Raw genomic sequence first — 24336 nt, 5'->3', positions numbered from 1 at the left:
AGGTACTAACTCTGTAGTCTAGATCCAGCTTAACACCGAGCAAGCAAGTTTTAGTTGTTTTGCTTGTTAAACACTGCCACAAACTTATTAATCTGGTGATGTATATTTTATTGAAGTTTTGTGAGAGGGTTTCAATATTTAATATAGCTAGCACAGGAGCTGAAAAATCAACTATAGAATTCAGACATACTTAGCACACAGTCTAGTCCAAAAGGGCATAGAACTACGTCTTACTTAATACAAGAATAATTAATACTTGCCTTTATATAGCAAAGTCACAGTCCAGGGGCTATTGGTCATAGGGCTCTTGTCTTGTAATATTTGATATGACCTCAGTATGTTTGCTAATTTTGGAGTACCCTTCAGCTACTTTACATGGCAATTGTAAGTACGCTGATAGAGACAAGTCACAGAGAGTGAGCCGTGCTAGTCTATATACTATCAAAACAAAAAGCAGTCAAGTAGCACTTTAAAGACTAGCAAAATAATTTATTAGGTGAACTTTCCCACCTGTCTGTCCCACCTTTTTGTCCCACAAAAGCTCACCTAACAAATTATTTTGCTAGTCTTTAAAGTGCTACTTGACTGCTTTTTGTTTTGATAGAGACAAGGTGAGTTTGGTAATACTTTTTTTTTTTTTTTGGACCAACCTAAGCTGGTGAAAGAGACAAGCTTTCAAGCTTCCACAGAGCTCTTTTTCAGGTCTGTGATCGCTTTGTGAAAAATGTTCACCCACAGGTTTTTGTCTCTTTTATAATTTTTCTGTGTAAGGTCATTTGAGAGAGTAGCAATTGTCTCATTTCACTGTGCTCTTGAGTGAACTCACACAGCAAAATGATAAAAGACACCAGTGGGTGACACTTTTCACACAGTAATCATTATGTATCTGACCTCTTAGTCTTCCTTCTCAAAGGAAGCCTGCACAAACCGTTTGAAAGATGAGCCTAGGAGTTCAAACTCATACACTTGCTAAATAGTATAGACCAACTAAAGACCTTGCATTTATGGTTTACAATCTATAATGCACTTAAACCTACATACTTTTTTTCTTTTTTCCCTGTGACTTGGAGAAGTGTCAATGGGCTTCTTCACCTTGAATGGTCCCTTGAAATGTATATTCACTACTTATACAAATAATCTGTTCCACCTTGAATGTAACTGTAACACTCTGAGTACATTTCCCAGACCTGAAGAACAGTTCTGCATAAGCTCAAAGTCTGTCTTTCTCACCAACAGAAGTTGGTTCAGTGAAAAGTATCAGAGAGGTGGCTTTGTTAGTCTGTATCTTCCAAAACATCAAGAAGTCCTGTGACACCTTATAGACTGACTGACAGAAATTTTGGAGCATAAGCTCTCATGGGCATGCATCTGATGATGCGGGTCTTTGCCCAAGGAAGCTTATGCTCCAAAATATCTGTTACTGTATAAGGTACCACAGGACTTCTTGGTGTTTTTGTGGTTCAATGAAAGATATTACTGCACCCGTGGCTATGTCTACACTAGAAGCATCTGTCGACAGGGAAATCTCAACAGAACCTCTGTTGACAGATTGCAAATACAGGCTACGTCTACACTAGAAGCATCTGTTGACAGAAGTGTTTACACTGTACTTCTGTCGACAGTACTCTACCCCTTCTGTTGACAAAACTTTCTAGTGTAGACACAGTGGCTGCATCTACACTTGCATTCCTCTTTCGAAAGAGGTATGCAAATGAGGGAAATCAAAAATGCAAATGAGGTGCTGATTTACAGATCCGACACTTCATTTGCATATTCTTCTTTTGAAAGAAGGAAAGCAGAATAGACATGGTTCTTTCGAAAGTAAGCCCCATCTTCAAAAGAACCCTTCTTCCCCTTTTTAATGGGAAGAAGGCTTCTTTTGAAGATGGGGCTTACCTTCAAAAGAGCTGTGTCTACACTGCTTTTCTTCTTTCAAAAGAAGATCTTTCAAAGGAAGAGTATGCAAATGAGGTGCCAGATATGTAAGTGTGCACCTCATCTGCATTTTTGATTTTCCTCATTTGCTTACCTCTTTCAAAAGAGGAATGCAAGGGTAGATGCAGCCAGCCACACACAACTTGCTATCGACGGAGAACTGCCAGACTGCACTGCCCTCTGGTGCCAGAAAGTGGAATGGCAGCTCTGCAAAGAGGGCTGCGCGGCAGCCAGAAGACCTCTCTACCAACAGAGGTGTCTACACTGCACTTGCGTCGACAGATTGTTATGCCTCAAATTTTCCAGGGAGAATACTGTCGAGGCAAATGCAGGGTTTTGTCAAGACTCTGTCGACAGAATGCTTTAAGTGTGTGGACGCTCCCTGAGTTACGTCAACAGAAGGCCCCTTCTGTCAACAAAACTCTCTAGTGTAGACGCAGCCTTGTTTCTCTAAGATCCTGGGACCCATACAGCTACAAAAGTACTGCATAAGTGTAATACCTGACAGTTCACCCTCAGTAATTTATTTTATTTTTCAGGGAGTATATATTTAGCCGTTACTGCAACAGATGAACACACATCTACTAGGCACAGAACTCACAGCTTGGGGGCACAATTAAAGAGTTTATACTTCTAATCAGGGCTGGTGACAGACATTGGGATGGGATGTCGGGGAGGCCAGCCCTCACCGCCAGCCAGATTGCACCAGTTGTGGCTCCAGCAGCAATTTAAATGGCCTAGGACTGTGGTGGCCGCTGCTGCCACAGTAGCAGCAGTGGTGGCCTGGATCGCTGGGCCCTTTTAAATCACAGAGCCCCAGAGCAACTGCATCTTTTGTCCTCCCTGTTGGCAGCCCTGCTCCTAATCTGGCTAAACACATGCAGAATGCTGCAATCGGACTGGGTATGCATTAGTTTCTTTTGTTCACAGGCTGTTATCCAGAAACCTTAAAATCCAGGGCTCCCAATGAACGCTGTCTCTTTCATGCTTTGCTTTGCTTTTCTTCTCAGCCCGAATCTCCACGTCAAACAGACAACCAGAGATCCAAGCTACTGTCTACATACAGCACAGATTCACTTTACCAAGCTAAGCGCAAATACAATGCCACACAGGAATTTGATATTGATTTATATGAAGGAGAGCTGGTGGCTGTTGTTGAGCAAAAAGATCCCTTTGGGAGTACAAGCAGGTGGCTTGTTGACACAGGAAGTAAGTCCTTTCCATAAACCTCCCAGTAACAGCTTTCCTTTTGGGTACTGATTTTCTTTTCATTGTGGGCTCAGCCAGTTACCTTTACCAGATCAAGTTTGTAAAAGACAGGTGACTGGAAGGAATTGGAAATAATTTTTTTCCTATCTGCTATCTAGTTCTTCAAGGGTATGTGTATTGCTCCTTCCTGAAGCCCTACAATCCACCTAAGGTACAGTCGCATGGAGTAGAATCCAGTTTCTGTGATGACGATTTCGACAATATCAGCCTTTTCATCTCTTCACGGCCTACCAATGAGAGCAGTGCAAGAAATCTAGGACATAAGAGGAGTGACAGCAGCTCATCTAATAATAGTCTGTTTGAAAAATCTGCAGTTAATGGGACAGAGACTAATCATGATGTGGATGATCACCATGTAAGCATAATACATGCAAGCATTTCTATCTATATCTGTACCTGTTTTTCCTATTCTAAGTACAAAGATCGTGCACTATGGCTTACAATTGAAAGGGGGCAGAAAATCTTGGTTTTTAAAAGGACTGTTTTAATCTTTGATGATGCTGTAGGATTTCACTTTCAAGCTCCTCTGATGTACTGTTTGCTGTTCATTTGCCTGACGTTCTTTTAAGTCCCTTTAGGGAAAAAATTCTTTGATTCCAAGCTGACTTAATTTCTCTTAAACAAACTTTCTTCCCATAGAATATTGCCAATGGTGCCATTGAACATGATTAACAGTTTCTTTGGTTTTGCATGCTTTACACGGTCTGTCTTTATATCTCTTTAATAAAGTTTAACTTGCCATTTAAGCCATAATGACCTATCAACACCACTTCATTTTTTTTCTACCATGATTGTGAAGTATAATATCAGCTCTGATTTTTTAGCATACATCGTAGAACCTTCATCCGTTTGTTTCCTTAGGCCACAGCTCTTGCCAATCCTTCAGAAGCTCCTTCATGAGCACGCTTTTCCATTCTTTTCTATTTAAGGGTATCGTCATATGTATCTCCTTATTTTAAGAGCACATTTTGCTGTTCTGTGAGCCGTCTCCTTTTTAGGTGTTCTAATGTGTGATAGAATCCATGCTACTGTTGCAGAGATATCTGCTTGCGCTATTTCCATAATTAGGAATGCTATTTCATTTATTATGGCATTTTGACTTCCTGAAGTTTCTGTTCTGATTGTCGTCATGACTGACAAGGAATGAGATAAAATTAGAGCTGCAGCCCAGGGCATATTTCTTATCAGTGCTCCATATATCATCATCAATAGCTTCTTACCCGCACCCTATTTGTTTCCAGCTACATTTTTAAGTAAGTTCATCCTACTTTACATTTTTGTATGATATTATCAATGTGACCTTTCTAAATTAATTTATTATCAAATATTACTGACAGGGACATAAACTTTTGAACTAGCTGACTTTTTCACCATTCTTTCCTAATTTTCTTCCTTGATAAAAGTATTCACATGTTTTTTGAAAGAGAGAATTTAAATCCCCAACTATTTCTCCTCTGGAAATTCTTAATTTGTCTTTTCCATGACTCTCAAAGTCTTTTATGCTTAGTCCACATAGCATAGACACAGTCTGTCTTTATCTCTTTTTACTAAGTTTAACTTGCTGCTTAAAGGACAATGACTTACTAACTTTACTTCAGTTTTTGGTAAAGCTATTCCTACTTTGACTTGTGTAATTCTGTTAGTTAAAAAGTCCCTTATCCACCAAACATTCTTTCTTTTATTCCAGTTTTGGTTGCTTTATGTAGGCAGCTTTCCCTGTAGCATGAAATCTGCTTATCTACTGTCCAGGCAGGTTGTTATCATAAAGTTACTTTTTCATATCTCTGATTCTGGTCTCAGCTGTGCATCCTCCTTTACTGAAACCACTTTGAAGCTCATTTTTCTCCACACTTTTATTGCACTATCTTCGATTCATCATTTTCCCTGATTTTCCTCACACACAGTGTGGCTACGTCTACACGTGAAGCCTTTATTTCGATGAATAACGTCTACACGTCCTCCAGGGCTGGCAACGTCGATGTTCAACTTCGACATTGCGCAGCACAACATCGAAATAGGTGCAGCGAGGGAACGTCTACACGCCAAAGTAGCACACATCGAAATAGGGATGCCAGGCACAGCTGCAGACAGGGTCACAGGGCGGACTAGCGCTTCCGGGGCAACAGCTAGCCGCTCCCTTAAAGGGCCCCTCCCAGACACACTCAGCCTGCACAGCACGCGGTCTGAGGAGCCATAGGCACACAGACCCCGGGCGATGCAGTCATGGACCCCCAGCAGCAGCAGCAGCAGCAGCCAGAGGTCCACCCAGCCCTCCCGGCAGGAGCAGGGCTTGCCCTGATCCATGCCATGCGGGAGGCAGCTGTGCACCTCCTTGCTACACTGGAGGAGGAGCTGCCCCCAGGGCAGCAGGGCTCAACACCCAACCCTGCAGCACCCTGCCCCCACCCCCGCCTCACACGCCGGCGGCTGTGGAGCTACCCCACCAGCACCGACTGGTGGGAGCGGCTGGTGCTTGGGGAGTGGGACGACGACCGCTGGCTCAGGAACTTCAGGATGAGCCGGCAGACATTTGTGGAGCTGTGCCAGTGGCTCACCCCCGCACTCAGGCACCAGGACACCGCCATGCGGCGTGCCCTCCCTGTGGAGAAACGGGTCGGCATCGCTGTCTGGAAGCTGGCCACTCCAGACAGCTACCGATCCGTGGGACAGCAGTTTGGTGTCGGCAAGGCCACCGTCGGGGCTGTCCTCATGGAGGTAAGAAAACCCACGGGAGGAGGGCAGGGCAGGGCAGGGGAGGGGAGGGGAGGGGAGGGCCACGCACACCCTGCTCGCCCCTCATTGGTGCTGTCCCATGTGCTTTCCCTGCAGGTTGTGCGTGCCATCAACGCCATGCTCCTGCACAGGCTCGTGAGGCTGGGGGACCCAGATGCCACCATCACGGCCTTTGCCACCCTGGGCTTCCCCAATTGCTTCGGGGCTCTGGATGGGACTCAAATCCCCATCCGCGCCCCGCATCACAGTGGAGGATGCTACATCAATCGCAAGGGCTACCATTCTGTGGTCCTCCAGGCCTTGGTGGACAGCCGGGACCGTTTCCAGGACATTTATGTGGGCTGGCCTGGCAGCACCCACGACGCCCGCGTTTTCCGGAACTTGGGCCTGTGCCGCCGGCTGGAGGCAGGGACCTATATCCCCCAGCGGGAGATCCCTGTGGGGGACACCACCATGCCCCTCTGCGTCATCGCAGATGCGGCATACCCTCTCCAGCCCTGGCTCATGCACCCGTACATGGGCCATCTCTCCGCTAGCCAGGAGCGCTTCAACCAGCGCCTGAACCACGCGCGCCAGGTGGTGGAGCGCTCATTTGGCCACCTGAAAGGATGCTGGAGATGTCTCCTGACCCGCCTGGATGCGGGTCCCAACAACATCCCCCTGATTGTGGGTGCCTGCTGCGCCCTGCACAATTTGGTGGAGAGCAAGGGGGAGGCCTTTTTCCAGGGCTGGGCTGTGGAGGCCGGCAGGGCCGACGTGCAGCCACCCGCTGCCCCCAGTCGGCAGGTGGACCCCGAAGGGACCCGGGTCTGGGAGGCCCTGCGGGCCCACTTCGATGATGAGGCCGCGGGGTGAACTCTGCCAGGCCCCCCACTGCCCACCCCTTCCTCCACCACACTCCCTGCCCCAAAGCCCACACCATGGAGCACCCAACCGCACCCCCCTCCCACTTTTCCTGGACAAATGACAGCACGCACTTGTGGCTGAACTTAAACTGCTTTTTCTTTTAGAACTTTTTTTTTTTTTAACTATAAATAAAACAAGAACAAACTATATACAACATGTGTGGAACCAAAGTAATATGTACAAATAAAACAATAGTAATAAAAAAGTGTGTTCAGTAATAAAAAGAAAACCAGGGATGATAAAGGGAAGAACTATTTACATGGGGGGGGATGGGGCAAACGGGGGGCACAAAATAATAAGTCCCAACTATATACAAGGGGGGAGGCCACGTCCCAGGCCCCTCGCCCCTAAAGTCCGGCACTGGGTGTGGGTGGCCGGGAGCCCCGCCGCGGCCGTAGCCCTGTCCGGGGCTGGCTGGGGGCGGGCCGGACCGGAAGATATGCCCGGCGAGTCTCAGCTGGCTCCAGGGGTCCCTCGGCGCTCCGGCCCTCGGCGGTGGGTGGCGGGGCGACGGCGGACGGGACGGTGACGGGTGGAGCAGCTGGTGGTGCGGCTGGTGGAGCAGGCACGGCGGGCGCTGCGGCGGCCGGCGCGGCATGGGGGGGCCAGGTAGTCCACCAGGCGGTTGAAAGTCTCCATGTAGGCCCCCCATGCCTCTTGGCGCCACGCCAGCGCCCGCTCCTGCAGGTGCAGGTGCTGCTCCGCGACCTCCAGCTGCCAACGGTGGATGGCCAGCAGCTGGGGGTCCGTCGCCGTCGGCTGGTGGTGGTGCGGGGTCCGCCGTCTAGCCCGCCGTGGGGCCGGTTGGTCCTCGGCCGAGGGGCTTGCCTGGAGCGATGGTCCCGGAGACCCCTCCAGGGACACTGATGCCTCACCGGCGCTCTCTTCCGGTCCTTCCAATGGTGCAGGTGCGGGACACAGGAGAGGAGGGGAGGAAGAAGAATGGAGACAGGCGTTAGTGTGGGCCCCGAGCCGTGGCCTTTGTCCCCCCAGCCCTGTGCTGCAGGTTCCCCATCCCCGTGCTGCAGGTTCCCCATCCCCGTCCCCGGGAGATGCTGCTGTGATGGATGGGGTTCAGGGGTCCCCCTGCACTGCACCCCGTCCCCTGGTGGGAGCGACTCTCACTTCACCCCCCAGGGTCTGACAGCAGGAGAGGTTTCTTAGGCCACAGATGCCCAGTTTCTCCCAGGAGTGACAGCACCAGCTGTCGGAAGAGACAGTCCTTCCAACCCGTCCTGGGGAGAAGACCCCAAGGGGGGCCCCTCTGGGATGCAGCTTTCCCCCTCCTCAGGCTGGCTGCCTTCCAGCTCTCCCTTCCCCTAGCCTCTACCTGTGGCCCCCGGCCTCCCCCCCCAGTTCCAAGCCAGCTCGGCTCCTCCCTCCTCTTTGTTCAGGGCAGAGGTGTCACCTGCCAGCTGTAGCGCCAGGATCCCCCTTTGCCCCTGGGAGCTATTCGGCTCTTGGTGCTCATATGTAGCCTGAGTCTCCCTTTTGCACTCCCCCCACTCCATCACATGCTGCTGCTGCTGTGGGGTGTCCCACCCCCTCCTCCCGGGGGCCCCTCGAGGTTCCGCTCCCCCCTGCCCCGGGGATGGGGCATGGCACTGTCGTGCAGGGTGGTGGGGGGGCAGGGGCTGATGCACTGCTGTGAGGGACATGGCCCTGCTGTCCTTGGGGCCATGGCCATGTGAGCATGTGGGGGTCCCTGGACACATATCTATTACCCCCCGCCCCTCAAGCCCAGGGGTGTACACCAGAGGCGGGGACATACCTATCGGTCCACTCCCACGGTCCGGATATCCCCGGGGGGGGGGCGGAGGCCCGGCTGCTGCTCCGGGATGGCAGGAGGAGGATCTGCAGCCCGGATTCTGCGGAGGAGGAGCCCCCCTCCCCCCCTCCTGCTGCGATGGCCCGGGGGTGGGCTCCAGGGGGGGTCCCAGGGTGCGGGGCTTACCTCCGGGGCAGACTCCGGCTGAAGGGCCTGCTGGGGCTCGTCGGCCGAGGTATCAAGGGTGGCCGGAGGGGAGGAGGTGTGCCGGGGGCCCAGGATGGCCCTGAGCTCCCTGTAAAAGGGGCAAGTGACGGGGGCGGCCCCAGATTGGCCGGCCGCATCCTGGGCCTGGGAGTAACGCTGCCGCAGCTCCTTCACCTTACTCCTGATGTGATCAGGAGTGCGGGCAGGGTGACCCCGGGCAGCCAGGCCATCAGCCAGCTGAGCGAACGCATCCGCGTTCCGCCTCTTGCTCCCCATTACCTGGAGCACCTCCTCCTCGCTCCAGAGCCCCAGCAGGTCCCGCAGCTCGGCCTCCATCCAGGAGGGGCCCCGCTGCCGCTTGCCAGCCTGGCTGCCCAGGCTCCCCTTGGGGGGGGGTCCCCTGGGGGCGCTGGGGGGGCTGCCGGGCAGCCATGGCAGGTGCTGGCCCTGTTCTGGGTGGCTGAGGGACGTGCAGGCTGGCCACGTGTCTGGGCTGCTGCCTGCACGATCCCTCAGCTTCCTGCACAGGAAGGGAGGGGGAGGGGACCTTTAAGGGGCTGCTCCACGCGGCCACCATTGAGCTGAGGGGCTTCAGAGAGCATCTCTCAACCCCTCAGCTGATGGCCGCCACGGAGGACACCGCAATTTCGACGTTGCGGGACGCACAACGACTACACGGTCCCTACTTCGACGTTGAATGTCGAAGTAGGGCGCTATTCCTATCCCCTCATGGGGTTAGCGACTTCGACGTCTCGCCGCCTAACGTCAAAGTTAACTTCGAAAGAGCGCCCGACGCGTGTAGCCATGACGGGCACTATTTCGAAGTTAGTGCTGCTACTTCGAAGTAGCATGCACGTGTAGACATGGCTTGTGAGGGCAAGAAGCTTACAAGCATCTGGTCTTGCATATATCTTGCCTGGTTTCCTAACTGGTCTCAACAATGCTTGTTTCAATTGTATTGGCAGCATTCCTTTTGTCTTTATAGCGCTACATTAAACTGCAATAGAAACTTTAGTCTCCATTCAGAGTTGCGTTGAATCATTTAATTACAGTAAACCCTCAAAATACATGGCTTCCACTTGCACGTAACTCGCTCAAACGTGAGTTAAGCACAACTTGAAGCAGCTCTGTGGATCTTGTTCCCTGCCCTCCCCCAGCCTTGCTGACTGACAGTCACATTGCTGGAGGAAGGCAGGGAGACACATCCTGGTGAGCTGGTCAGTTTCCCAATGGGCTGGTCAGAACCTGGTGGGCTGGTCAGTTTCCCAGCTCCTGAAAGCCCAGGGGAGCCAGGAACCAGCCTGCAGCCTGGTTCCCTCTTCCCCCCTGACCTGCACAAAAAATTGAGTTATGCAGCGGCTGCAAGAATGCAACACCTGCGTAACTCAAGCGTTTCCTGTACTTGTATTATAGCTACCTGGAGCTGTATGTCCCTGTTTCTTAATATCCGCATTAAGCACCTGAATACTAACATTTTTGTGTAATGCATCATTAGGTCTGCCAGTGGGCTGGGGGGCGGGAGGTGGGGAGAGGTAGCAGGGGTTAGGGAAGTGGGCAAAGAGGCAATTAACCTGGGGCCCTGCAATTCTATGGGGTCTATAGCTCCCTGGCTGCAGCTGCTGTTACTGAAGCAGCAGATGGAGCCACAGATTTTTAGAATCACTGTGGCAGTGTTGTGCACTGCACACGGCGCGCTTTGCCTGGCTTTGCCTGGCGTTGAGGCCGTGTGTGTGTGTGTGGAGGGTGGGATGCTGCTGCACTGTTTGGGTTGTGTAGGCCCAGTCAAGCCCCTCCTGCTGATGCCCTGCTCCTTCGGAACATACCGATCCACCCTTCCCCACATTGTCCAAGGGCCTGGCGATCTTGGCACCTTCCCTGTGCATCAATGGTATGTTATCTCCAGCCATTCAGTAGTTCACAGTTATCCACAATAAACCTCTTTTTTTCCATGAAACCCATTGTTCTGAATCACGTAAGGACTGATCTTTTGGAATTTTTTGCTACAATGTCTGTTTTTTCTAAGTTATGGACCTTGGTTTCACTGTTTACAATACAAAGAGCTATACACTTGCATTTAATCTGAATTCCATTCATTCTACAAGCTAGCTTATATTTCTGAAAAAATTGAATTTTATGTCAATTTCCTGCAAGAAATTTCCAACCATTCTTTTCTGTTGGGTTTTTTTTTTTGATAATCCTTTGTGTCACCACGTTACACCTTTTTATATTTCATTGTCTGTCCTATTAAGAGTGTGTTTTGTTTGCTTGCATGCCTTCCTTCCTTGATTGCTAATTTGCAATCCCTATTTCACAGGGAACCAGATTTCTACATCTGGGCAATTTGATATTTTGTAGATGGCCACATCAGCTGCTGATGTAATTTTTTAATCATGTCATCATAGAATTCTCCTATGCTATTTGCTGTTTGCTATTGGTGTACTTAAAATATGTACAAAAATATTTGTCATATTTAATCTTTAATAGGTCACTATCAGCTGTTAGAAACTTCCCACTCAGAAGTCTCTTTTGTGCTTTTGACATTTGCTCAATGTTGGTACTCACTAGGTGATCACTTCGCATTTTTTCTTCTTTAGAAAATTTCCAGCTGCATTTACTAGTTATGTTATTTGTTGTTGTTCCTGGGTCCAAAACAGAAATGGATCTATTTACTGAATTAAAGCTACAAGGTGCTCCTGCATTCAGTAGTATCAGCTTATACACATCAATAAATTGTTTAAACATTTACCATTTAGGATAGTTTTCTTACTTTCCTATAGTTCATGCTGATGATTATAGTGTTTACAAATTACAAGAGGGTTTCGCTTACATTAACTATTGATTTTTCTAGTTCTAAAACAATTAATTTTACATGGTTCATAAATAAAAATCCACATATAATTAATTTTGTTTTGTGTGGGAATCACAGCAGCATTATATTAAAAACTTAGTTTCTGCACATCCAGTTTGATGTAGCTAAGTCATTTATAAATAAGCAGATCCTTGTGCCATCCTCTGGTAGCTTGTTTCTTTTAAAGTACCACATTCTATTAAATTGAACACAATTTTACCTTCTACTTGTGTTTCCTGCACACCTATCAAAATAGGTTTTTTTTCCCATTTCAGAGATAGTTTTCTTAAATTCCTCTCCATATTTCATTTAAGTATGAGGATTCCATCCAAGGATCATCAAAACCTTTATTAAGCTGTATTATTGCCTTCATTTAGAATTGGGTGAATATGGTCTACTAAAAAGTGTCTATTTTTAGATACTTTTCTGCTGCTTTTGCTAGGATTTCAATCCTTCCATTTTTTTCTCCACATGTGCAAGGTGCAGTTAATTACTTCTTAATTAATGCTATAAACTTCCCTTTATCTATGAGCAATATATCCCATTCCTCTCATATTCCCCTCCCTGCCCAGAGATGTGTACCACTGCCCGGTACATCTTTTTGTTAATACATAGTTTTCTTTTTTTTGCAGTAGTTTTGGTTGCCTCAACATATGACACTTTTTGAATAATTGTAATGTTTTGTATTTCTCTAGCTTGTTCTGCTACTATACATCCTTTAGATGCAGCCATTCCATTTCCTACACCTCATTGCTCCCTTACCTCACAAGAATGTCGGAGGGGAAACACAGAACAATAAATACCACATTTCGTTCCTAGCTGGGCCCATCCTTCCATTAAGCAAGTCAAGTGCTGTTAAGGCTCACAACCATACCTGTGGGGTTGCTATGCAAAAGTTTCACCGTCTGCACTACCAAGCCAGAAGAGGAACTGTGGCTAACATCTCATTGCCAGAAGCTACTCCCACTGACTCAGGTCAGGTGTCCAGGGCAAACTTCTGCTTGGACACAGGAGGAAGTGCAGACAGAGTTTCCTGCTCCTTGGCTCAGCAGGCCCCTGAGACCGCATTCTTGCTGCTGGTTCTTTACACTAATGCCAGTGAGTGACTCCAGCTTGCCCCTTGGTGTCACTTCTGACTCCAATTCTAGCTTCATTCTTGGCACGGCTGTTGATTCTCACCCTGGCTTTAACCCCTGGGCATGGCTCCTGACTGTGGGGTGACGTCTGAATGTGACTCTCACACTTCCCCCACCTCTGACCAATACGTCAGGCTGCCTCATTATGGCTGACAAAGTGTTATGTGTACAGCTATTAAATGGCTGGTGTGCACCTTCTCCCAATAAGCAGTTGTTTAACAAACAATACTTTATCTTTTGCCCATTGGCCTGATTGTATCATCCCTCAGACAATCCCAGTGGCATGCAATACATCAACCCTCTTGCTTAAGTCAGGAATTTACGTAGCTGACAAGTGTGATGGATGGGAGAGCTACTATCCCTTTTCTAGACATCCCAGTATTCAGTTAACTAAATTGACTGTAAAGGGCTAAACCTAGAGCTGGTGAGTCCTGTGTTGGCAAGCAGCCAGCTGGGCTAATGGGAACAGAGAGAGAGAGAGATTTTTTAACTAAAGCAGTTATTTGTTGGGTGAGTCCTTTGTGTGGCCAGAGGAGAGATAGGGATGGAGTAAGTCTGGAACCATCCATGCCTCAAGAGGAACCTTGGAACAACAGGTATGTGAGTAGAAAGGAAATGCGTAGTCAGATGCAGACAAATTTTCTCCCAAGGAAGGGTTAAGAGCTTGAGGTTCCCCACAGAGAGCTATCCCATGGGTGTCTTCCTGGGCTCTAAAACAGTGGTATTTGCACTTCGGTGGTGGTAGTTGTGGCACAGTCAGTATCACTCTTGGGCCCCAGCCCTTTGTTCAGTCCACTGTCCTATAGTATGGGGCCTGCTTGCCTGTGCTGGAGTTCAGGCTTCAGTCCCTTGGCTCAAAGGGGTGTGGGTAAGAACCCCCAGGTCTGAGTAACCAGTCCTTCCCAGCCTCCAGCTGAGCCCTGTGGTTATCAGGGGCCAGGAGCCCATAACCTTCCTGTCAGAGTTCCTCACCTCCCCTGCCATTTCTCCGATGCTGTTGGCAGTGTCCTTCGCTACTCTCTCTCCTCTGCTCTAATCTCCTCACTTCTCTACAAGCTCCTTTTCCACCCTCTCTCTTCACCCTCCCTACTGGTAGAAGGCTTTTAAAAGGCCCATGGCAGCCTCAAGTGAGATCAGCTGATCCTAATTGATTTGTAGCAGCCTCTTCCCCTGCTGCTCCCACTCTGCCTGTGATAACACCTGAGTACCCAGGGCCATTTCTGCTTTATGGAGCAGCCTCTCTTCCTTTGTAAGCTAGTCCTCTGGTCTGACCCTGTCACACAGCGTACCTTTCAAGGTCAGGGGACGTGTGACTTGGGAAGCTTTTAAGCAGAAGCTGATAGAGAGATGGTATTTTTAAGGCCACTTGTGGTCTTCCACCTTCTGCACTTGGAGTGTCAGAGTGGGGAACAGCCTTGACATGAAGTAACCTTCCTTTTCCCTGAGGTTACAGTTTTAAGTTGTTCATTTTCCTCCTCACAAGCGTGTTCTATCAATAGATCTCCACCTGCACTCTTTTAGCTTTTTGTACATGACCAACACTTTGTTTGATCCATGCTGCCGTTTTCAGCAGGTTCTTCTGTCACTGATTTGACAGTTATGACATGCTGACTTTTATCTTGTTCTTCATTTCATTACTTCTTCAAATCCTGCTATATCACCTTTTTTCTTTCTCCTGATTTAAGATCATTCCTTACCCTACTATTTCTTCTCCATTAAAGGCCAAGGCAATTTTCTCTCCTCCCAACCCATCCTCCATTGCCCATTTCAATGTTCCACCCCATTACAGCTGTAACCCAGCCTTGTTCTGAGGCACAAAGTAGTATATATGCTGCCCCTTACCTGAAAATTCCTCCTGATTGGCTGGAAGAGAGGGGTGCCCTAACTCACACCACCCGACTACTACTACCAGGCCCTTAAAGTAACAGCACCCTGGAGTTTCCCTCTATCCTCTCCGAAATCTCTGGGATCACTTCCCTTTGTCGGCTACAAAGCCATTTTCTGGACATCTATTCATCCCAACTTCCTGGAATGGGGGGCCTTCTGGCCCCCTCTACACTTAAAAGCCCAATATACCCTGTTATTTTGCTGGGTTTTTTGTTGAAATTATTGGTTTTATTTTGCATTAATTGCCCTGATTTTTGATATAAAATATACTCTGAGTACATTTGATACAGTAGAATAAATTAATCGGGCATCCTATTGTTAAATTTTATCAACTCAAGTTTTATGTCTGCTGGGTTCTTTTTTTCAGACTTTCTATGCTGTTTATGCATTTCAAGCAAGAAGCCATCAGGAACTCAGTCTTGAGGAGTACCAGAGGGTTCGAATACTTCAGTTTTCTGACCTGAGTGGCAATAAAGAATGGTGGTTAGCAGAAGCCAAAGGACAGACAGGATATGTACCTGCTAATTACCTCGGGAAGATGACATATGCATAGGAACAGAAAGGATTGTCGGAACATGTTTCTCTGAAATAGTGATTCATAGTCAGAAAGATAATCTGTTATAACTTACAACGAGCAGCGTGAATGCAGAAATGATTGATAACCCAAGTGTAATATCTGGAGAGGTACATAGACTAGGGTGAGAACTCCCACATGCTAAAGGCTATTGCTGTATCAAGACATGAGGAAGAGGAAGTGTTTAATGAGTCTCTCTGATGAATGTCCTGAAAAGCTTGCTAGTTCTTAGCCTATTCACTCCCTCTTTTTGAATTACCATAGTGTCAGGAGTTAATACACAAATACAAAGCATGGCTAAACTTGTACTTTTCTAGAGATGCCTCTCCATCATAACTAACAAATAATATATGAACCCAAGAGAATTAATCTTGGAAAAGGACAAATGGTGTCCTCAGAGTTGCCATAGTGACTCTGTTGTTCAGATTGAGGTGACTACTCCACCCCAAATCCCTATTAACTGCTCAGAACTTTACTTTGTGGGCTGTGAACATTTATAGGCAGTCTCTTGAGCCACTTTTCACTTATTAGAGATGAAAACAGTTGATTCATGTTTGAAGCACATTCTTCTTTTTGATATTTAAGCCCTCAAAAAAGGGCTGTTTAAAAACTTAAAACCAGGCAAGTACCTAACCTTTCTTGAGAGAAGTGCACTTTGCCAAATAAAGAAATGTGTGTTGAGAAATAAGCAAGTTATCTTTTGACAATGGCATATGTAGCATGTACATTATGTAATTTTTCATAACTTAAATGTGTACCATATAGCTCTATCTATATGCCCCATCATATTTATTTTGGAGACCTCCACATTAACAAGTCCTCATTTTTTTCCCCCAGTCATTAGGCTTTGAAATAAAATCAAGAGATGCCTTTGTTTGAGTGCTGTATTGCAGTGGGCTTCAACCTGCAGCCTGTGGACCTCTAAGGGTCTGCAGACTATGTCTCCGAAGTCTAGGAAAGCTGACTACAAAAATAAAGTTTTAGATCCCAGAAAAGGGATTCAATTTTTCTGATCCATCAAAAGGATGTGAATGCTCCCACCTCCTGGTCAGAAACTAGAAGTGTTTTTTGTTTTGCACCCTTTTTCCACATTGTGCCTACTGCTGTGCTGAGCACATTTCACATTTACAGTTGAATTCTGTTCATTCAGTTTTCAATCTAAAACCTGGATGGTAGAAGTCCACGGACCACAAGATGAATTTCCAGAGGGGCCCATATTTTCATCTGAAATTTTTTGAGGTGACCACAAATAAAAAAATGGTGGAAAATCTCAGCTTTATTGCTCATGTGACCCCTTTGCTTATGTGATGCACGTCGAGATGATTGTCTCGAGGAGGTGCATCTAGGTGCCAGGACTTATGTGGCACTATCTCCTTTTGGTACATCCATTAGTTTTGGAGTATATGACTGTTAGATTGGTCAGTGGAAACAACTAAATGTATTTGTCTGTGCAATAATTCGATTTTTTTAGTCTTTTCAGGATAAGGGTCCAGACCACAGAAATAGTAAATTATGAGGAAAGAGGTGACCACTGCAGTACTGTTCTCATAGGTACCTATCCATGACACACTGGAAAGACTTCTATGGATTTCAGAACTCACCAGTGAACCCTGTATCCCACCTCTGACTTGAAATGGTAACCTGATAACATATAAGCCCTTGTCAGGTATTTTCTGTCTTACAGCATCACTGATCAATGACTGGTAATGACAATACTATGAAAATTGGCCATGCAGTCTAATCAGCAATATGCACAGGCAACAGCTACAATAAAGCTGTTCATTGACTACGTCAGGGTCCCTTGGCCCAAATGTAGAATTTGAAGATAAAATGAATGAAACTATTGAATAGGATTTAGAAGAAAGGAGACTACAGGTTGAAGCTCTCCGGTTCGGTATGTTCAATGCTGAACAAGAGAATTTTTCGGGCCATGGGAGGACAATATTGTTTAGCTGCATTAGCAACATATCCACTGCTCACTGCGCTCTTAGGAGATATTTAGGGGTGAATTAGGGGCAAATAACAGCACAGACCCGTGAGAGCCAGGTCTGGTGGCTATAAACAAACTTCATGGAACCATGGGAACTTGGCCACACTCATGATAAGAGGACATTGGCTAACTAAAATTGTGCTGTTCAATAGATGTTGCTGGACCAGAGAGTGCCAGACTAGATATGTTCAACCTGTAACACCAAAGGAAGGGTGAGAGATGTTAGGATTGCTCATCAAGTGCAAACAAAGGGTCCTGTTAAAAGAAAAATCTATCTTTAATTTTTCCAAGAAAGGGAAAAAAACTTGATGATGTTGCAGAAGCAAAGAGGTGTGACAGGTCATGAAGGAACTGTAGCCCTCCGCACACTGTATGACAGAAAAGCCTTGCAAGTTCACTGGTATGCACATAGAAATTTTGGTATTTGTACTTCTGAGATCTACCATTATCCAAATGATAAAATTAACAATGTGATTATTTGTGGTTTATAGCATTGTGCCTAACTGTTGCAATTTCCATGACTGGAATGCTCCCATCCCATCCGACCTGTTTAGAATGAAACTGGTATCGTAAATAATATTACATGTCAAGTAAAAAAAAAAAAAAAAAACCAAAAAACTTATGTCAGGTGCTGTGCAACATTCATTATATTTAATGAGAACCATGTGGCTCAAAGGCCTGTGCATAGAACTGAATATATAACAATAGTAAATTGCACTAATTTTGTTGATGAAAAACAATTTTTTTTGTTATGGGAGAGATCCCCAACAAGAAGTTTTTCAGTCTGTCTTACGTTTCAGAAGATCTTAGAGAGGTTCTGCTATATGCAGCAGCTGAAAACTGTTTTCAAGTGGCTGAACTGTGTGTAATAGGTTAAATAAGCACCTACAAACACAGTGATGAAGTGTTGTATATTAGGGACTGTAGTCAAATGAACTAAGGGGCAAGTATTTAAAAGGGATTCGTCATTTTGGATGCCTCAGTGTCTAGATCCCCAACCTGAGCCACCTTAAAGGTCTTTGATTCCGAGAAAGTGCTGAGCATAGGCAGAGGCAACCGGTGTGGGGATTCTCTGGGGGGCACCAGTCACATGGCCCTGCCCTACTTTCCCCTCCCCTGCTCTGCCCATTCCCTGGCCTTACCTGTGGAATTAAAACATCACTTATGGGGAGTGCTGGGCAGTGTCCCCCCGACCAGCCCTGGAGCACACAGGGACAGGAAGCTTGTGCCACTTTTGGGCTGTGCTACACCAGGGGAGAGGCAGGACTGCCCCCATGCTCCCCAGAAGCAGCACAATGCTGCTTGTGAGTGCAGGGGGGTGAAGATGGGAGGTGCATGTGGCCCCTTGTGCATCCCCACACGTTGCCCAGGCCTACAAAAATCAGCCAGTTTTGAGGTGTCTAAAACTGAGGCCAAAAAGCACACCCAAAATCACCAGTCACTTTTGAAAATTTTGGCCTAAGTGTTTTGATTTCACAGGGCATTAAGGACTACTCTAGCCCTGGAGGATGGGGCTTTTCAAAGGAACCTGAGGGAGCTCAAACACCTAAACCCTATTGAATTTCACTGGGATTTGGGAGCTTATTCTTTCAGGCCCATTTGAAAACCCCATCCTTAGCAGCTGGTGCTCAGAATATATTTTTTATATTTCAGAATAAAAATAATCAATATATTTTGAATGATATTCACTTGCTTCCATCAACCATGATCACTTTAGAATCCACAAAAAGTTTTATTGTAATGTACTATGTATTGACTGATGTGATCAGCTTTGATCATTTCTGAAATCTTGTTAAGTTTTAACTACTATAAATGAATGCACATATATTTATTGACAACTTTTATCTCTTTTTAAAATAAATTCATTCAAGCCAAGAAGTTGTCTGAATTAATACCTTGCCTACAGTATGGAAATTTGACAAAAATTCTAATGGGTCCCACTTAGAGAAGGTCTAGTTAAGGACTTAAAATAATTAGAGACCCATCTCTATTTAAAGTCTCCCTACATTTGCTAACAATGGAATTAAGGGGTTTTCGTAGGGGTGCGAGTTGGGGGTAGGTGGCTGCTTTTCTCTGATGCGGACAAGACTATGGTGTTTGAAAGGCCTGCTCTTGTCAATCCATGACAAAACTCTCATCAGCTTCAATACCGTAAGAGTGGGCTCCAGTTTAGTAAACCAACAAGGCACTAATCCTGCAAATTCATAAGCATCTATGTGCTAAATTCTTAAGTACATATGCTCTGCTTCCTTGTGTGAGTGTGCCCATGCTTAAGTGTTTGCAGGGCAAGGTGCCAGCTTTGTCGGTGGATTTTCTCTTTGATCAGATTTTTTAAAGTGATGCCCTTCTGCTCCGCACAGCAATTTCAAGCCCAGTAGATTCCAAAGCTAAACAAAGACATAGGGACTCAAGTTTTCTATCTGGCAAACCACCTACAGGTTGAATCTCTCTAATCTGGCACCCTCAGGACATGACCAGTGCCAGACAAGAGAATATGCCAAACTGTGGAAGGTCATTGTCTAGCATCATTACCAACACTTCCACTGCTTATTGGGCTGTTAGAAGACACGTAGGGGTAAATTAGGGGCAAATAACAGCACAGAATACTGAGAGCCAGGTCTGGTGGCTGTAAACAAACTTTTATGGGACACTTGGCCACACCCATGATAAGTGGTTTGCCAGCTAAGTAAAATCTTGCCAGACAAGAATGTTCTGGATTAGAGAGGTTCAACCTGTACTGCACTATTTCCTTTTTGTTTGGTGGTGTTTATGGTTCCAGTCCTAAACTATTAATTTTTTCCTTCCAATATTGTTTTAACACAAAAACATTTCAGCATCTTAACATTTGCTTTAAAACTTCAGGAACACTCTTGCTTCTATTTAATGAAAGCTCAGAAAAAAATGCAAATAATAGGCCCAGTCCCGCAGCGGGGGTGGGTTTCCTGCATGAGAAAGGGTTGCAGGAATGGACTACATAAATGCAATAGAAAAGATAGCTATGGCAATGCTGGGTGAACACAGAGTTGTTATTGTAAATTCCATTTATAACAATATTATGTGCACACAGATTTTTAAATTCTCCTTTTAAATTATTGCAGTAATAAAGATGTATGCATGCACTTTGGTATTGTCATCTTTTAGAAAACAATACCTTTCTGTCTGAAACATGGTATTACAATAGACATTAGATCGAAGACCTATCTTCCGTTCTGTTATCAGCTACAAAGATCATGATGTAGCTATGGTAGGGGAGCGGAAGAAATTCTATAGCAGTTATGGGCAACCTGCAGCCTGCTGATAAGCCACCACACAGGTTATTTACCTTGCATCTACATGTATGTTGCCTGCAGCTCCCACTGTTCGGGGTTTGCCACTCCTGGCCAATGGAAGCTGTGGGAAGTGGTTCAGGCAGGGACTGTAGGATCAATCACGAGTTGCAATAGTGTAAGTGTGTTTCACTCAAGGCTCTCAGACAACTTTGTGCCAGATTCTGATATGCATTTTACGCCGTATGATTCCCAATTAATTCCAGAAGAAGCACTTACAAAGTAGTATTCAGCAAGAACAAAGGGATCAGAACATGGCTATTTCTGAAGAATAAGCCTCCCAAAACCTCTGACAGGAAGCCAAAGAGTAGCTTGCCTATTTACAGGGTGAGTAAGCTAAGGCCTCGGCCACACTACAATTTCTTTGCCAGTACAGCTCGATTGGTACACTCGTACCAGCAGAACCCCCTATTGCAGACACAGTTTATATAGATGTTTTACTTGTCAATGTAATATCACCTCCTGAAATGACATTAACTGTGCCAAAAGAAGCAATGCTCTTCTGTTGGCACAGCTACAGCTCCACTGGGCATTTTACCAGCTTAACTATGTTGGCTAGAGGATGAGTTTTTTTTTCCTCTCACACTCTGACCCCACAGCTATGCTGACAAATGTTTGTAGGGCAGATCTGGCCTAGGGCTGAGAGAAGCTATTACTTCTCCTAAATTACACAGTAATCCAGAGTCCACATAGAACTATAGGCCAAATGTCAGGGAAAGCCTCTCTTGACAGAACTGCGGGCAGGAGATATACAAATGCATTGTGTAATTTGCATATCTTTTACCGACAGGTCTCTTCAATCTAGCCATAGCCTTAGGAGCATGATCCTTTACATATTTATACCAGCAAAAAGCCTTCCTAATACTGGTGTAGTTAACTGGTCAAAAAAAAAAATCCTTTTGCTAGTATATCTGATTTTGTTTGAGGAAATGGTACTATCTATACCAGTAAAAGAACTCTTAAATCTATTTTTACATTTTATTTAATAGTATATGCACCATTCCTACAGGATACTACTCACAAGAAAGAAGCATTCCTTATCTCCACACACAAATCTGATGTAATGTCTCTATCCTTCTCGCTGCCTTATGCTGTCATCTAAAAACCTTCTGTGCTGGAATGAGGGTAGAAATATGGATGATTCAGAGGCCATACACATTTTTTTATTTCCTATTACCTGTGCTGTTACTGAAACTATTTTGGCTGTTTACAGACAATAAAAAGGAGAGAAAAGAAAACTTACATGATTTTCAGGAACTACTACTGTTGAAAAGGAATGTAAGCTTTAGTCTACTAGCACCAGACTGATTTTTATTTAGTTCAGTAAGTAAAACTACTAGTTGAGCATCAAAAGGTCTCTTAGGCCTTTTCTAAGAAAAAGCTGAATTCAACATATGACATTCTAAATAATATTTTTTATGATGGAAGGTGAACAGCTGAAGGGACTGGGCTACATTCTCCGGGTTATGCTGGTGTGATATTATTTCTCTCCACCCAGCAAAACAATGAGTTTTGTAGCTTGGTAGATAAAGTGTGGAAAACGTAAAATAATCTCAAGTGCTTCAGAAATACCTATAAGGAAACTAACAACTGATTTGTAAGGTACTCCCTCTTTTTTCAGCTTTCCATTACACACATCACCAAAACACAAGAAACAGATTCAATGTCTTATTCTTTTACAGAATCAGGAAAAAAGCAGTCAAGTAGCAGTTTTAAGACTAACAAAATAATTTATTAGGTGATGAGCTTTCGTGGGACAGACCCACTTCTTCAGACCATAGCCATATCAGAACACGGCTATGGTCTGAAGAAGTGGATCTGTCCCGTGAAAGCTCACCTAATAATTTTTTTTGTTAGTCTTTAAAGTGCTACTTGACTGCTTTTTTGTTTTGATAGTATATAGACTAGCACGGCTTTCTCTCTGTTACTATTCAGCATCAGGAAAATAAGTGTTTAGTTCCACTTCTAAACCGATAGACATTCTCTCTACTAAACCTTCATTTCTATTTTTTATTCCTTGTAAAATCAGAATCTCAGGTTCTCAGTGGCATTAGTGAACTCAAAGAAACATTCATTTTAATGTTTTGGATCTTCTCCATATTTTCAGGGAACGGCACCTATAGATTTTTTTTTAAATGGTCTTGCTCCCCCTGTGGTATGGGGATTTATGGAGAGAAACAAAACGTGTGCTAACATGGTTCCTGGATAGCTGCAAACGAAATGCACTCCTCCAAATCGTCATTTTCAATAGAGGTATATGTTTAAATAGTTTCTTCATGGAATCTGTTTCCAATAATAGATTTTCCTTCTCATTTGGAATTTCATTAATTTGGCACAACTACTCCATTGAAAACACACTGTGAGAGAAATGCTTTAGCTTCAGGAAAATAAATTTGTGTATTAACATGCTGATAGAAAATGATAATACATTAAGTATAATTCATGCAGTGAATATATATACACAATACTTACAAGTGCAGACATTAGGGCTATAAACAAGAGCATGTTATACTTTAAAGCCAGAAGGAACCATTATGGATAATTCAGCCTGACTTCCCACATGACACAGGCCATAGGACTTACCTGAATTAATCCCTGTTTGAGTCCAGTACCTGTGCTGGAACCACAGCAGATTTTTCAGAAAACATCCAATCCTGATGTGTTGGAGTCTCTGTTATGAGAAACATTTACAACCCTTGGCAAATTGTTCCAAGAGTTATTTACTCTTACTTAAACTTTTTCCTTATCTGTAGTCTGAATGTATCCAGCTTCAACTTCCAGATCTTCCATTTTATTTTTCTTTTTTCTCCAAGTTAAACAACTTTCCATTATTAAAATCATTGTTCCCCATGCCGGAAGTTACAGACCGTGAATACTCTTCTCTTTGATAAGTTAAATAAAGAGACTCTGAGTCTCTCAACACAAGGCATTTTTTCCAATGGTTTAACCATTTGCGTGGCTCTCCTCTGAACTCTCTCCAATTTTTCAACATCTCTCGAAGTGTGGACACCAGAATTGGACACAGCATTTCAGGAGCGGTCCCATTAGTGCCAAATATAAACTACAACTTCCTTAAACGGTTTTCATCAAACTTCCCAAAATCAGTCACAAAGAGAAAGTTTTGGCCTCAAAGAAGAATTGTTAGAAAAGTTATGAACATGTATGAATAAATGTAACATTGTGAACGATTCTGCATTCTTAGTTAAAACTCAGGTTAAAATGTTGTCACTTATTTTTAGTAAAAGTAATGGACAGGTGCAGGTTATGAAATAAAATTCACAGGTGCCGTGATCTATCTGTGACTATTAGTAACAATAACAGGGGGAGAAGGGAGGGAAGAAATGACAGCTGCAGCCCCCTGGAGGAGACAGACCCACCGCTGCAGGGAGGGGGGAACATGGTTCTGAGTTAAGCGACAGTGTGAGGGTGCAGATCCCCAGCTCCATAGGGTGGGGATGCACAGTCCAGGCTCCAGCCCCAACTGAAGCTACAGGGCAGAGGTACACCGTCCGAGCTCTAGCTGTGCTTCAGGGGTGCCCAGCCCTGGCTCTGCCCCTGCCCTTAATTGCTGAAGCCAAGGTCACAGAGATCCAGAAAAGTCACAGAACCCATGACCTCTGTGGGTAAATCATATCTTCAGTAATAACATCACCCCTGGCAAATGCTGTCAATTATTGTCTATGCAAACGTAAAAGAAATATGAACAAACATTTCTTCAAACTTACGGACGTTAGTCCACTAGATCTGAAGCATATAG

At 45.3% G+C, this 24336-nt stretch overlaps 1 protein-coding gene across 1 annotated transcript in view; it reads left to right on the top strand.

Annotated features, from left to right (window-relative positions):
* ARHGEF38 (Rho guanine nucleotide exchange factor 38) overlaps window positions 1–15702 on the top strand; it is a 66878-nt gene extending 51176 nt beyond the window's left edge. Inside the window, exons 12-14 of the mRNA XM_074993485.1 lie at window positions 2946–3144; window positions 3303–3559; window positions 15057–15702. Coding sequence (XP_074849586.1) covers window positions 2946–3144; window positions 3303–3559; window positions 15057–15242 — 642 coding nt within the window. The 3' untranslated portion in view covers window positions 15243–15702. The remainder of the gene's footprint in view (window positions 1–2945; window positions 3145–3302; window positions 3560–15056) is intronic.
* The last annotated feature ends 8634 nt before the right edge of the window (window positions 15703–24336 follow it).

This window comes from Carettochelys insculpta, chromosome 4 (assembly GCF_033958435.1).
Source record: "Carettochelys insculpta isolate YL-2023 chromosome 4, ASM3395843v1, whole genome shotgun sequence".
Classification (NCBI taxonomy): Eukaryota; Metazoa; Chordata; order Testudines; family Carettochelyidae; genus Carettochelys; species Carettochelys insculpta.
Note: the sequence above shows the minus strand (reverse complement) of the source record. Positions and strands in the feature narration are given on the sequence as shown.